This window comes from Megascapheus bottae, chromosome 3, assembly GCF_031878675.1.
Source record: "Megascapheus bottae isolate mThoBot1 chromosome 3, mThoBot2.hap1, whole genome shotgun sequence".
Taxonomy (NCBI): Eukaryota; Metazoa; Chordata; class Mammalia; order Rodentia; family Geomyidae; genus Megascapheus; species Megascapheus bottae.
Window position 1 is genome coordinate 60,518,082 of NC_143511.1, and position 15,911 is coordinate 60,533,992.

The 15,911-nt window shown below is 45.4% G+C and overlaps 1 protein-coding gene across 3 annotated transcripts in view; it reads right to left on the bottom strand.

Annotated features, from left to right (window-relative positions):
* Positions 1-11,559, bottom strand: part of Rnf38 (ring finger protein 38) — a 100,102-nt gene extending 88,543 nt beyond the window's left edge. Inside the window, exon 1 of one of the 3 annotated variants that reach the window (XM_090330260.1) lies at positions 11,259-11,559. In XM_090330260.1, the coding sequence (XP_090186386.1) occupies positions 11,259-11,532 (274 nt within the window). In that variant the 5' untranslated portion in view covers positions 11,533-11,559. The remainder of the gene's footprint in view (positions 1-11,258) is intronic. The other 2 variants (XM_090330261.1, XM_090330262.1) reach the window with 2 other exon arrangements.
* Positions 11,560-15,911: the final 4,352 nt, after the last annotated feature.

Here is a 15,911-nt window from a genome sequence, read left to right on the forward strand (position 1 = left end):
ATAACATCAGATAAGCTTTCCCAAAGGATAAACAAATCATGTATTTGGTTTTCTATAAAAATCAAACATTCTGGGCAGGGAGTTTGGCCTAGTGGTTAAAGTGCTTGCCTAGCATGCACGAAGTCCCAGGTTCGATTCCTTGGTACCACATACATAGAAAAAAGCCGGAAGTGGTGCTGAGGCTCAAGTGGTAGAGCACTAGCCTTGAGAAAGTCCAAGGACAGTGCTCAGACCCTGAGCTCAAGCCCAGGACTGGCCAAAAAAAAAAAAAAAAATCAAACATTCTGACAATACAAACATAAAACAAAGGAGATTTGTCTGTGGGTCTACGTGTCTGCTTCTAAAGCTTGAACTCAGGACCTGGATGCTATACCTAACCTTCTTTGCTTCAAGGATAGAGCTGTACCACTTGAGCCACAGTACTCTTCTGAGTAGTTTGGTGGAAATAAAGAGTATTAGACTTTCCTGTTGGGGGCTGCTTCAAACCACAGTCCTCTGATTTTAGTCTCCCAAGTAGACAGGATTACAGGCATGAGCCAACAACACTGCTGAAAGTCTATTTATTTATTTTTGGTGGGTCATGGGGCTTGAAGTAGGCCTGGGTGTTGTCCCAGAGCATTTCAGCTCAAGGCTAACACCCTACCCTTGAGCCAAGCCCCACTTCGCCTTTTCTAGAGGTTAATTGGAGATAGAGTCTCAGGTCCTTAGTGCCTGGGCTGGCTTTGAACATTAATCCTCAGATCTCAGCCTCATGATTAGCTAGGATTACAGGCGTGAGCCACCACTCCTGGCTCAAAGTAAATTTCTTTTTTTTTATATTGTCTTATAAGGTACATTTTCACTTACAATTTCAGACTAGGAAAAAAAAAACTTCCAGGTTCAATCTTGGACTTTTTATTTTAAACTTCAAGTGTCTTACAAGCTGCAGAATTTGAATATCTTAAGGGGTCCAGGAGCCTAGTGGTAGCATGCACCAAGACCTGGGTTCAGTCCCTCAGTACCACATACATAGAAAAAGCTGGAAGTAACGCTGTGGCTCAAGTGGTAGAGCTCTAGCCTTGAGAAAGCCCAAGGACAGTACTCAGGCCCTGAGTTCAATCTCCAGGACTGGCAAGAAAAGAAAAAAAGAAAGAAGAAAATATCTTAAAATGTATACATTTAAACAATCCCTATCAACATTACCAACAACACTCCATTATCCATTTTTGGATGATGTCTCCAGATAATTTTTAATCCCCGCCTGACTTTTCCCTACCAACAAGTACTTGGATACCATCTTTATCCTGCCTGCCCCTATTACTTGGTTGTGCTCAGGGAATTATAATTATAGGGATCCTGCCTTTTAAAACATCCTCAGAGCACAAAGCTTCTTTGTATGCTGGGGCAGGGGGAGTAATAAGTTATTTCTAGGCTACACTGAAAAGGAAGGGCGGTGGCAACAGAAGAGGAATCAGATCCACTATGGGTTAGATCCAATATATAGTTGGATCCACTTTATTCTTTGTGCGGTTTTTCTTGTGGGTAATCTTCAGGGGTTCTGCTCATGTGTATCTCTGCTCATGGGAGGAAGAGTAGAGCCTATTCTAATAGATGGGCACAACCATAACAAAAACCCAGACCAGGGAACTAAAGAAAGCAAGAAATAGGAGAAAAGCAAGGGACCAACTACCCTGAAGTGTACTCTGCTGTGTTATTTTTCAGGATCTTTGGTATCTGGTAGCAAAGTTTCTGATAATAAAGGCGATTACATTAATGAATCAGTGATTACTGGCAAACTGGTAAAAACTCCAAAAATATGTATTAAGGTGACAACAACAAAAAATCTATAAGCAAGGAGCAGTGGCTCATGCCTATAATCCTAGCTACTCAGGAGGCTAAGACCTGAGGATCGCAGTTCAAAGCCAGCCCAGCACTAAAGACAGTAAGACTCTTATCTCCAATTAACCACTAGAAAACCAGAAGTGGCTCTGTGGCTCAAGGGGTAGAGCAGTAGCCTTGAGCTGAAGAGCTCAGGGACAACACCCAGGCCCCAGAATTTCAGTCCCATGACTGGCAAAAAAAAAAAAAAAAAATCTATAGAAGGCCAGATGCCAGTGGCTCACACCTGTAATTCTAACTACTCAGGAGGCTGGGATGTGAGGATCAAGACTAGAAAGCAGACTAAGTAGTATAGTCCAAGACTTTCTAGAAAAAAACACCAGAACTAGAGCTGTAGCTGAAGTGGCAGAGCACTAACTAGCAATGAAACAGCTAGTTCAAGCCTCAGCACACACACATACATCACTACATAGGAAGACAAATCTATTTAATTTTAAAACAGCCGAAAGCCAAATAAAAAATACTTTTGGTTAATTATGAGAATTCCAAATCCTATTTGGAAAAGTAATTGAAGGAATACTTTTACTTTCAGTTTGTATTTCACTGTAATCTCAGAAACTTCTGACCTTTTAATTCTTGGACAATAAAATAAGTTGTTTTGGTGTGTGTGTGTGTGTGTGTGTGTGTGTGTGTGTGTGTGTGTGTGTGTACACATGTATGTGCTCATCTCAGTGCCTGGGCACCATTCCTAAGCTTCTTTGAGCAAAACTCACTTCAGGCTTCTTTGGCATTTAAATGGAGGCAAAAGTCTCACAGACCTGACCTGTCTGGCTTGAACTCCAATCCTCAGATCTTAGCCTTCCACCAGTGCCCAGCTAAAAACAAGTTTGCCAAAGTTCAGCAAGCATCATTTGCAGACACTGAAAACAGAGATGCTGAAACAGAATGAACAAACAGGAAATATCTCAATTCAAGGAACATCTTAACTATGTAAAATGTCCTACAATCTAACTGCTTGCTTTTTTTCTTTGGCTGGGCTTGTAGCTTGAACTCGGGGCCTAGGCTTGTTCCCTGAGCCCGTGCTACTTCCATCTTTTTCTGTTTATGTGGTATTGAGGAATCCAACCCAGGGCTTCATGCATGCCAGGAAAGCATTCTACCACTGAGCCATTTGCCCAGCCCCTAACTGCTTGCTTTTATTCTCCCCTGTATATACTTCTTCTTAGTATCACATCTTAACTTCATTTATTTGTCTCTGAACAAAATAAACATCTATATAGATTTTAAAAATACAATTTCTGCCAGGTGTGGTGGCTCATGCCCATAATCCTCGCTACTCAGGAGGATGAGATCTAAGGATTAAGGCTCAAAGCCAGCCTGGGCACAAAAGGACCTGAGACTCTTATCTTCAATTAGCCTCCAGAAAACTGGGAAATGGGGCTTGGCTCAAGGATATAGTCGTAGCCTTGAGCTGAAGAGCTTAGGGAAAATGCCCAGGCCCAGGGTAGAGCAGTAGCCTTGAGCTGAAGAGCTGGAGGACAGTGCCTGACCAGGACAAATTCAAGCGCCTTAACCCCCCCCCCAAAAAAAAAAATACAACTTCTAGGCTGGGAGTTTGACCTAGTGGTAGAGTGTCTGCCTAGCATGTATGAAGACCGGGGTTCAATTCCTCAGTACCACATACATAGAAAAAGCCGAAAGTGGTACTATGGCTCAAGTAGTAGAGTGCTAGACTTAGGAAAACCCAAGAACAGGACTCAGGACCTAAGTTCAAGCCCAAGGACTGAAAGAAAGAAACAAAGAAAGATTGATTCTGAGGTAATGGGGTGGCATTGTCCAAAAAGAAATATTCTCCTTACCTGACTTATGTAACTGTAACCCTTCTCTATGTCACCTTTATAATAACAAGTTTCTGTTTTGTTTTGTTGGGGGGAAAGGGGTCATGGAGTTTGAACTCTGGGCCTGGGTGCTGCCCCTAAATTCTTCAGCACAAGGCTACCGTCCCTATCCCTGGGCCTGGGTGCTGTCCCTGAGTTCTTCAGCTCAAGGCTACAGCCTTACCCTTGAGTCTTAGCCCCACTTCCCCACTTTATAGTGATTAATTGGAGTCTCACAGTTTTTGTATTGCTTGGGCTGGCTTTGAATCACAATCCTCAGCCTCCTGAGTAGCTAGAATTACAGGCGTGAGCCACAACGCTAGGCTACAATAACAAGTTTTTAAAAAATAAACAACATCGGCGAGGAGTTTGGCCTAGTGGTAGAGTGCCTGCCTAGCATGCACAAAGACCTGGGTTTGATTCCTTGGTTCCACATACATAGAAAAAAGCCAAAAGTGGTGTTGAGGCTCAAGTGGTAGAGCTCTAGCTTTGAGAAAGTCCAAGAACAGTGCTCAGGCCCTGAGCTCAAGCCCAGGACTGGCTAATACTACTACTAATAATAAAATAATAAAGTTTAAAAAAATTTTAAAAACATCAAAATTTCTTAGTTTCGTATTTCTACGGTTTTACCAAAACAGCAGAGAATGTAGTAGCCACTTTGTATCTATCTTGGTGTAATGCAAACTGAAGTATAAGCCCATAATTCTCCACCTGCCCAAGATTAATCACTTCAGTTACTTGTCTACTCAGTTACAGTTGACTCAACAATAGTAAAGAACTCCTTTAAGAAAAGAATCTTTTATTTTCTGGGCAATAGTCCTTAGCTCTTTTTGCATGCTACCACTTTCAGCCACAGCGCTACTTCCAATTTTCTGGTGAATAACTGGAGATCAAAGTCTTACACACTTTCTTGCCTAGACTGGCTTTGAACTGCAATCCTCGGATCTCAGCCTCCTGAGTAGCTAGGATTGCAGGTGTGCGCCATCAGCACCTGGCAAGAATACCCATAAGCTAGATACTGGTTAGGAGGTGGATTATTAGTAACAGTAAAATTTTTAAAAAAATTAAAATCTTATGTGAATTCTTGGTACAGTGCTATTCACCATGGAAACTGGCCCAGGAAAAAGTCTGTGCTACAAACTATAGCTGCTACATTTCCATGGAGGTGCTTTGCAATTGAAATACACATTCAGTTAAAGTCAGAATAGTTTAGAAACTCAGCTTTCACACACACTAGAACATAGTCATATACATACCAGAAAGAAAGAACAGTGTATGTTAAACTTAGTAAATAGTTTGTTGAGAATTTCAATTTCTACTACCACTTCATTATGCCTCTGATCTGTTTTTTTAACTATTAAAAACATAAACATTATACACTAAAAAAATACCTATAAGCTATGAATAAGATAGATTTATTCTCCTTAAGTGGGTATGTGGGTATTTTTGTTTAACATTTTTAGTTTTATTTATATAGAATTTATTCATCTCTAAAGACAACAATGAAAGCATAAGGGAATTTTCTATCTACCATCCTCAATTATGTTTTTTAAAAAAGAAAATAACCACAAATTCCACTTCAACTTTTCGTCTCCCTTGAGTCCCCTCCCCGCCTCCAAACATCACTTGTTTGTAAAAACTGTTCTGAAAAACACTCTTGCCACTATTTGCCAAAGCACTAGGAAGTCCAGTCCTGTCTTTGGTACATACTTTCCTCTTCACAACCACTTACTAGAAAATATAAATGAGTAAAGATTTTCAAAACTGAGTAAATTTAGGAATGCTAATATAGAATATGAAATGTAACCATTGCATTTCCCTCTCAACATGAACACTGTAAAAATATAAGATCAGGGGCCAGGAGGTTAGCCTAGTGGTAGAGTGCTTGCCTAGCATGCATGAAGACCTGGGTTCGATTCCTCAATACCACACACATAGAAAAAAGCCAGAAGTGGTGCTATGGCTCAAGTGGTAGAGCGCTAGCCTTGAGAAAGCCCAAGGACAATGCTCAGGCCCTGAGTTCAAGGCCTGAACAACAACAAAAAAAATAAAATAAAAAATAAAAATATACACATACATACACACACACACACACACACACACACACACACACATAACATCAAATGAAGCGTATGTCTACTTTCTCTCCTTCACTTAGAGACTTTTGTATTTCTCTCATTCTTGTCTTCCATTTTGAGCTTTACCTTTACCATTTTGAGCTAAGCTGTTTAGGTCAGCTCAGTAAAGTGATAAAATGCCAGGACTGGTCACTTTTCCATGAAAAGTTGAGTCTTTTGAAGCTCCAAATCCAGCAATAAGCTAGTCTTCATTGCAGAACCATGATGACTATGAACAACATAATTACTGCTGCACCTAAAGTTCCAAGATGGTATGCAAAGCTAGTTCATGCCACATTTTTTGTGAGAATAAGAAAAGGATGTCAGGGACAGGGCCCAGGCCCAGAGTTCAAATCCCATGACCTACCAAAAAAACAAAAAAAGAAAGAAATGCCTGTAGGATGGGGTGTAGCTCGGGTACAGTGTACATTCAGAATGAACAAAGATCTGAGTTTAATCTCTAGCACTGCTCCAAAAAGATTGACTATATACCTTTGGAAGTTTACTCTGTTCATCTTTGTTGGATCTCCTTTTTTTGCTCTTATCCTAATAAAATCACCTAGCTAACACATAGTTAAAAAAAAATCTGTAAAATCTGATAAAAAAAAAAATTGACAGGTAGTGAACCCAACAAATTAGCAAACTTGAGAAACTTACTACCTGGATTAAGATGGGTATGGGCATGCAATCCTACCCTTGTTCAGTTCTTTCAGAATCCACAAAATCACATGGTGGTGGTATTTACCTCTAATCTGAGCACCCTGGAGGCTAAGGCAGAATAGCAAATTCAAGGCCAGACTGGGCTACCATAACAGGACATGGTCTTTAAAGGAGAAAAAAAAAAAGCACTAATGACTTGTTGTAAACCTAGCTAGCTACTGTGGAGGCTGAAAACTAGAGATCACAGTGAACACAGCTCTAAGCCAACCTGGGCAGAAAGTCTGAAAGACTGTCTCCAAAATAACCAACAAAAATCCAGGCTGAAGATACACTCTGCTTGGTAGAGCACCAGCAGAAGCAAGCAAGTCAAGCAAGGTCAAAGCCCAGAGTTCAACATGGCAGGGGTATTAAGACACAAGTATCAGGGTGAATGAAAATCTATCCCCAGGGCTGGGAGTTTGGCCTAGTGGTAAAGTGCTTGCCTAGATGCACAAAGACCCAGGTTCGATTCCTCGGTACCACATACATAGAAAAAAGCTAGAAGTGGTGCTGAGGCCCAAGTGGTAGAGCTCTAGCCTTGAGAAAGTTCAAGGATAGTGTTCAGGCCATGAACTCAAGCGCAAGAATGGCAAAAAAATAAAAAAAAAAATCTAGTTCCAATCATCCAAGAGAAAGAAACAACACATGAGTGGCTGGGGCCTAGGCTGTGGCAAAGCTAAAAACAGAGGTCTGCAGACTTTAGTGGGCATGACAATCCAATGTCCAGCCTCCTCTCTACACTTAATAAATTGGAATGTGCTGGAGCATTTATATTATGATCAAGCTCAAACTGCTTGCCTAGGTCCACTAGAAAGTTTCAAAAGACTACAAAATCCCCCATACTTATCAACAATTCCAAACTGAAAGTCCGTGTCAAAACTAGGATTAGGTCAGAAAGAGCTTTCAATCCTAAATGACTGTATCAGCCTGGTACCTATAGCTACAATTTCAATATGGAACAAAAACTCAGAGTTCTATAAGCAAGAAAACATTTTACATATGAGAAACATTTCAGACCTCTCAAAAATAGTTGGAGCTGGGCGCAGTGGCTCACCCCCATAATTTTAGCTACTCAAGAGGCTGAGATCTGAGGATCAAGGTTCAAAGCCAGCCCTGGCACAAAAGGACCTGAAATTCTCATCTCCAGTTAACCTCTAGAAAATGGGAAATGGGGCTTGGCTCAAGGGAAGGGTGGTAGCCTTAAGCTGAAGAGCTAGGGTACAGCTCCCAGGCATAGTTCAAGCCCCATGACCCATTTAAAAAAAAATAAAAAAAGTTGGAATAGGGCCGGAAGCCTGGCCTAGTGGTAGATTGCTTGCCTAGCACACACGAAGACCAGGGTTGGATTCCTCGGTGCCACATAGTTAGAAAAAGCTGGAAATGGGTGCTATGGCTCAAGGGGTAGAGTACTAGCCTTGAGAAAGCTCAAGGACAGTGCTCAGGTCCTGAGTTCAAGGCCCAGAACTGGAAAAAAAAATAGTTGGAATAATACACTTAATATTCTATCCCATGCCCTATATTAGCAAATCTTAATTTGTATTTGTCCGATTCAGACTTCTTTAAATATTAGTAAAAAGGCATGGCCATGAACAACAACAACAAAAAAAAGCTGAGAGATTGAGGACCTGATTTCAAGTTGAAAAAAAAAAATTGTCAATCTTAATGGATAAGTATGTGTTGTGTACGTGTACCAGCCATGGGATTTGAACTTAGGGCCTGACCGCTGTCCTTGATTTTTTTTTTCTGTGCCAGTTCTGGGGCTTGAACTCAGGGTCTGAGCACTGTCCTTGGGCTTTCCTCAAAGCTAATGCTTTACTACTGGAGCCACAGCACCATTTCCAGCTTTTCTATGTGTGTGGTACCAAGGAATCAAATCAGGGTCTTTGTACATGCTAGGCAAGCCCTCTACCACTAAGCCAAACTCCTGGCCCCTCCTTGCAGCTTTTTTGCTCAAGGCTTAGAGTTCTACCAACTCTTGAATCACAACTCCACTTCCAGCCTTTCTGGTAATTAAGTGGCGGGGAGTTTGGTTTCTGGTAATTATGGCTGGGAGTTTGGCCATAGCACCACTTCCAGCTTTTTCTAACTATGTGACAACGAAGAATCCAACCCTGGTCTTCGTGCATGCTAGGCAAGCACTCTACCACTATGCCAACTCCGGCCCTACTCCAACTTTTTTTTTAATGGGTCATGGGGCTTAAAGTAGGCCTGGGAGCTGTACCCTAGCTCTTCAGCTCAAGGCTACCACCTTACCCCTGAGCCTGGGCATTGTCTCTGAGCTCTTCAGCTCAAAGCTACCACCCTACCCCTTGAGCACCAGTAGCTTACACCTATAATTCTTTCTAGTTTCTCTCTAGGGCTTGAACTCAGTGCCTGGGTGCTATCCCTGAGATTTTTTTTCCACTCAAGCCTAGTGCTCGGCCACTTAAATCTTTTTGCTGGTTAACTAGAGGGTAAGAGTCTTATGGACAAAGCCAGGCATCGTGTCTCAGGCTTGTAATCACAGGTACTCAGGAAGCTGAGATCTGAGGATCTCAGTTCAAAGCCAGCCCAGGCACTAAAGTCCATGAGACTCTTATCTCCAATTAACTACTAGAAAACCAGAAGAGGAGTGAGCTGTGGCTCAAGGGGTAGCATGGTAGCCTTGAGCTGAAGAGCTCAGAGACAGCACCCAGGCCCAGAGATCGAGCCCCACGACAAAAAAAAAAAAAAAAAAAAAAAAAAAAATCTTGACAATTATATCTGTGTGTGGGTGGGTGTAAATACCTATCAAATATGTAGTTTCTTACAACTTTTTCTCATTGTACATTTCTTTCAATACTGGGGATTGAACATGAACTACACCCCCAGCACTTCTATTATATTTCAAGACAAAGCCTTGTTAAGTGGACCAGACTGACATCAAACTCTTGATCCTTCAGCCTCAACTACTGCAATGCTCAATTAATAAGGGTGCTGACTGCCACACCATACCCCCAGCTCCTTGCAGTTTTGGTGGGTTTTTTTTTTTTGTTTTGGTTTGGTTTGGTTTTTTTGGAAAAAATAAAGCAAAACAACCCATCTAGTTTGAAGCAGAGGAGTTCCCCAAAGCAAGAGGCTAACAAGCTAAGGTGCAGGACAGGAAAGAAATAGCTGATTTAAAGCAGAAATCGCCCTGGACAAAGGGCCTTAATTAATGTGTTTGTTAGTCTTTCCCATCTCTCTAGTCAAGTCTTACTTTCAAGACTATAAGTACTTTGGGACCTGCGTTCTTAGAACAGAAGTGACAGTGGGGAGGGTGCTAACACTAGGCTGTTTCTATAAAAGCAGTACAACTGTTTTTTAAAGGAAATGTAAGTGATTGCACACCAATACATAAATTCAATCTTAAGATACCATCTACTTCTAACACACTTCTTTCACACTCGTCTTTGAAACATCCCAATCTTTTCCAGACACTTTCCTTCTCTTTTCAGCAATCCTTTTAACCTCCCTTCCCCCACAATAACTGAATGACTCTCTCAGTTTCCCTTTGCACAGCTTCTACCGGACCCCCTTATTGCCTGTAACATGATGCTTTTTCCTTTTCCTCTGCAACTGTATGTCCTCTTCTGCTCCCTTTTCCAAGATGCACCCCCAGTAAAAACCATCCCACCTAGTCAACCACCCCAAATTAAAAAAAAAAAAAACAAACCGCATTTCTCACGCATTACTTGCCAGGCAAGAGAGTGACTGGTTCCAACCCTCACAGCTTCCTTCCCACTTCACGCTTGGGAGGGCTGTTCTTTCTCAGGGAGTTCTCCAAGTGTCCAAGACCACCTGGGAAATTCACATGGCCTTCTGGGACGTATAAATCTCTTTACCCAGGGTCATGTATGGATTGTTAGATTTGACAAGAACGAAACTTGGGCTGTTTCGTGAAAAAGACCCCTTCCGGGTATGATCCCTAACGCGGCTGGCCTTTTTACCCATTAATTCCAGCTAGACTGACTTAGTGTGTGCAGTGGTGGGGAAGGTGGTCTGGAAGAGATCAAAGTGGTCCCACGATATTAAGTTTCCAAAGCTCGGTCCCACTCACTCCAAAAAGCCCTCTCCTCAAGAGCACACCCTTCGTGGGAGTCGCTCCCCGTTCAGCCCCCACCCCACCCCCAAGTCAGCTCCCCGAGTTACCACCCGGCTCCCAAAGCAGTCCCGGCTACTTTGTCCCACACTGCAAGAGATCTTTTCTCCAAAGCAAGAGCAGCAAGGGCCAGCTTAAGGTTGGGGAGGGGTGTCGGAAACCAGGCTCTCTCCCCCCCTCCCCCATCGATCAATCTCTCTGGGTTCCCAGGGGCCGTAGGGGGAGGGGGACATCCTCCCAACCCCCTCGGCTCCGGGCCCGCGCCAGCCCCTGGGTGGCCCTGGGTCCTAGCCAGGATACGGCTCTCATCAGCTATGTGACCTTGGGCAAGTCACTTCCCCCTGGGAGCCTCAGTTTCCTCCACGGTCCAGCGGAGACCTACCAAGGTCTTGCCCTGCCCACCTCGGGTGGGGGGGGAGGGGGACTACCCATCGGGAGGGAAAACGCTTTGTGAGCCGCTCGGTGCGGGGTTCCCAGGGGCTCCGGGACCGGACAAAGCTGAGGCGGACAACGCTCCTCCCCCGCTCGGCGGGCCCGAGTGGCTGGACCACACGCCTCCGGATCCCCCTTCTCCTACCCCACCCCCCACACACACACCCTGGGACCGACCCACGCCCCTCCCCGCCCGGCCGCTCCCGAACCCCGTACCTGCTCCTGGCGCTCGGCCGCAGGCGCCGCCACCCTGCGCGCCCGCCCGAAGAGGCCCGTGGCCGGGAGGGCTGAGACGGTCAGCGGTAGCTGGCTCGGGCCGGGGTGGCGGCGGCGGCGGCGGCGGCGGCGGCGGCGGCGGGGGGCGCGGGCGGCGCGGGGGCCCGAGCTCGGCGGGGCCCGGCCTGGGAGACGACGACTGAGGCTGGAAGTGCGCGGTGGCGGCTGAGGCAGCGGCGGCGGCGACCGCGGCGGCGGCGGCGCTTCCGCTCATGGCGGGGCCGCTGGCAGCGGCTCCGGTAGCGACTCGACTCCGGCGCGGCAGGCGCTGGCTGGGCCCCGGGCCGGTGGCGGCGACAGTGGCGGCGACGGAGGCGGCTCCTGGAGAGGGGAGGGGGGAGGAGGAGCCGGGAAGCGGCGGCAGCGGAGGGGGCGGGGACGCGGAGGGGGCGGGAACATCGAGCCTTGCCACCAATGAGCGCCGGGCTTCTGGGCCGCGACTGCGGGGCGGGAGGGCGGGCGGGCGGCGCCGAGGGGTTTCCTCAGTCGCCGCGGCTCGCCCATGAGGGGAGGCCCGGGGCCAGCCGCCCGCCCCGGAGCCGGGCTCCAGGGGCTGCTCCGCCTCCTGCCCGCCCCCGAGGCGCGGCAGCGGGCCTCCGGGGCCACAGCCTCGCGCTTTCCGGGCCTGCGCCACCCCTGAGCCCCGCTGCGCCTCTGCCTCCGGCGCGGGTGGGGACGCCCGCGAGTGTGCGAGGAGGCTCGGCCCTGCGGACCCCCGCGCGTCGGGACGGCCGCCCGCCCTCCTGGCCCCACGGCCTCGCATTCCTCCGCCCCGGCCTCCGCGTCCCCCTCCGCTCCCCGCCCTCGGGGCTCTCTCCGCTCCCCCTCCCTCTCCCTCTCTCGGCTGTTTCCTCAAAGTTTTTTTTTTTTTTTAGGAAAGAAACTCCTTTCTCTGCTCGGGCTGTGTGTCAGTCCCCGCGTTCTCAGAGGACGGCGGCGGCGGAGGCGACAGCCGTGGAGCCGAGCCCCAGCCCCGCGTCGTCTGCCCCGCGTCCTGCAGACCCATCTTGAATTCTCAGCCGCAGCCGGGCGTGCTGAACCCCGGCCCCTCGCCCCCCTCCTGAACTCGCTCTTCCTCTTTCTCGCTCTGTGGGCCCTCGCCGAGAAAACACTGCGAGGGAGCCACCATGGGGCCTCACCCTGCAGGCCCTCATCTCCAGCCAGGGAGAGAGAGAGGCCGGGAGCTGAGGGTAGACTCTGGAGCTGTACTGATGGCTGGCTGGCCGGGGAGGGCCGGAATGGTGCAGGTTCGACTTGCCCTGCCCGACCTCCTCTAGAATGTGATGCTGGACCCTCAGCCCATTTCCTCCCTCTGTACCCTCTGGTTCTCGTGTCCAAGGCGTAGACGAGCTACGTAAACCCAATCGTGTTCTAGGGGGTACCTCCGAACACAGGAGAGGAAGGAGACAGGAGGGACAAAGGATGGCTCTGTGTGTGTGTCTGTCTGTCTGTGTGTGTGTCTGTCTGTCGCTCGCGCGTGCTGGCGCGTGCAGTGCTGGGTATCTTGAGAAAGATGTGGGTAAATCTTTGGCAACAAACATTTCAAATTCTCCACCTTGACACTTATTAGGTACATTATCTTTCCACCAGCAATTCTCGGCACTGAGATACAATGTTAATGAAGATGTTACCCAGGCCTTCAGAGAGTTTACAATCTCCTTAGAGGACAGTGTGATACGCTTAGAAAGTTAAGAATTATAAGGATGAGTAGTAAGTACTTCGCCAGTAGGGAAAAAAAAAAAAATGGACTGAGAAGACATGAACATTGTCTTTGGCCAAGAGTCTTAAGATTTTTTTTTTTTTTTTTACTTTCTAGTCAGTGAGGAGGCAGGGGGCTTCCATCCCAGTGCTTACTGAAGAGTACTTCTAAATTTCTATATGAAGGAACCCTCTTTACTTTGACAAGTCTCAGCATCCTTGAGCAAAATCTGCTCCATCTATACCCCTGAGTTCATACCTGAGTTTCAGCTCTTAAAACTCCCAAGGAAGAAAATGCAGTTTAACCAGAGGAGCCCACCCCAGGATACCTTGAGGCAAGGAAAAAACAGGAAGAGGATCTAACAAAGTCTTGAGCCACCTTATTTTACCAGCTTGGGGGTAGAAGGGTAGCAAGAGAAAGAATGAACCACATCCTGTCTACTGTAGCCCTTATTACTTAAATTCCCATCTTCTAGTGATGGTGGACAAAGAAATGAACATTAATCGGCAATTCTAATAGGACTGAGCCAGAACTTAAAAGATGAAGAGATCCAACTGATGAGATTCTTCTTTATGGCTTGAGTATATGCAATGGTGTATACGCAGCCATAAGGAAGAATGAAATTGGGGCCAGGAGCATGGCCTAGTAGAGTGCTTGCCTCCCTAACATGCATGGAACCTTGGATTCAATTCCTTGATAATACATACACTGAAAAAAAAAAAAGTTACAAGTGGTGCTGTGGCTCAAATGGTAGAGTGCTAGTCTTGAGGATAGCCCAAGGACAGCACTCAGGTCTTGATGAGTTCAAGCCCCAGGACCAGCAAAAAAGAAAAAGAAAAAAGTGAAATATCATTTGCAGCAAAATAGGTGGAACTAGAAACTATTCATTAAGTGAAGTAACTCAAGATACAAAAAGATAAGAACCACATGTTCTTTCTATGTGAAAACTAAAAAAAGAAAAATCAAACAAAAATCCACCCATCCAAGAACCAGGAAAGGTACACTAAGGCAAAAGTCTAGACTAGGCTCCATAGAAAGACCTTATCAAAAAATAACTAGCCACGTGCCATTTGCTCACACCTGTAATCCTAGCTACCCAGGAGTCTGAGATCTGAGGATCATGGTTCAAAGCTAGACAGGGCAGGAAAGTCCATGAGAGTTGTCTCTCCAATTGACTATTAAAAACTAGAAATGGAGCTGTGACTCAAAGTGTTAGAGTGCTAGTCTTGAGTACAATATATCCAAGACAGCACCCAGGCCCTGTATTCAAGCCCCAAGACCAGCACAAAAGTAAATACATTTATAAGGAAGCAAATGGCTCTGAGAGTTATCTGAGGTATCATTTTCTTCTGGAATTTTCTTTCTTTTGCATATTTCTTTCCTAATAAACTTTCCTATGCATCCTATATGCCTGTGGGAATATCAAATTGAATGCTATTAAATGTATTCATAAAGTTGAGACAAGATTATGAAAAATTTGATTCCATATTAAGGCATTTGAACTTAACCTGAGTAAGGGAAGGAAGGGACTCACTGGAGGATTCACTGAAGAACAATGTGACTACAATGTGCTTTGGAAAGACTGCTGTGGGGAAAGTGGTTTGGAATGAAACAACAGCAACAAGAAGCAGCCAACTAGAACACTTAGGCAAGGAATGAAAAAAAGATCCTCGTTGAGGAAGAAATGGTAGAAATAGATATTAAGGAGGTCAAATCAAGAGGACATAACTTGAGAAAGATGAGAGTAAAAAATAAGAAATGTTTGCCTTGAGCAATAAAGTGATTGTAGTACTGTTCCTGAAAATAGGGAGCCAGTTATTTTTAGGGAATGAGGAGTAGGTAGGAGAAATTATAAGTAAAGGATTATTCCTATTCCTTTCCTCTTTTTTTTAATTGTATATTGTAGTGAAGCTTGAACTAAGGACCTGGAACTCTTGCTTTTCCTCTCACCATTAGCACTCTACCCTTTGAAACATGTCACTACTTTCAGCTTTTTACTGATTAACTGAGATAAGAGATTTGTCTATCCAGGCTAGTTTTGAACAACAGTCCTCAGATCTCCAATGCCTAAGTAGCTTAGATTATAGATGTGAGCCACCGGTACTCGTGTTTTCTTTCCTTTTGATACTGATGAAAAAGCCTAGAGCCTCAGTTATACTAAGCAAGTGCTCTACCACCAAGCTAAACTCTGAGACCCTAAAAAAGTCATTTTATGAAAACCTATAAGATAAATCACTAATAGTGTTAAAAAAAACCATAAGAAGAACACGATAATATTTTGTATTACAAAATAATACTTCCTAGCTTTAACAAATGAAGGATTCTGGGTAATGTGAAACCCAAAAGACATTAGCACTATGTCCAGTGAGGCAATGAAGTAGTGATGCGAGTAAAGAGACTGGAGTAGGGGGATGATGAATTAAAGCCCCAAACTACACTTTTCATAAACATATAGCAAGTATGTAGGAAACCTAGTTTCCCTGAAGTACTTGGGGATGGGGATAAAACTCAGGGTCTGGGCACTATCTGTGAGCTTCTTTTGCTCAAAGCTAGAACTCTACAACTTTGAGCCACAGCTTCACTTCCAGCTTTTTAGGTAATTTATTGAGTCAGTGTCTCACTGACTTTTCTCCCTTGGAAGTCTTCAAACCATGATCCTCAGATCTCAGCCTCCTGAATAGTTAAGATTACAGATGTTAACTATGGGTGCCAAGCTCAATGTTTTGTTGGGTTTTTTTGGGGGGGGCGGTAGGTCATGGTGAACTGTGGGTCTGGGCGCTGTTTCTGAGCTCTTCAGTTCAAGGCTACCACCCTACCCCTTGAGCCACAGCACCATTTCCAGTTTTCTAGTGGTTAACTGGAGTAAGAGTCTCATGTTCTTTAGTGCCCAGGCT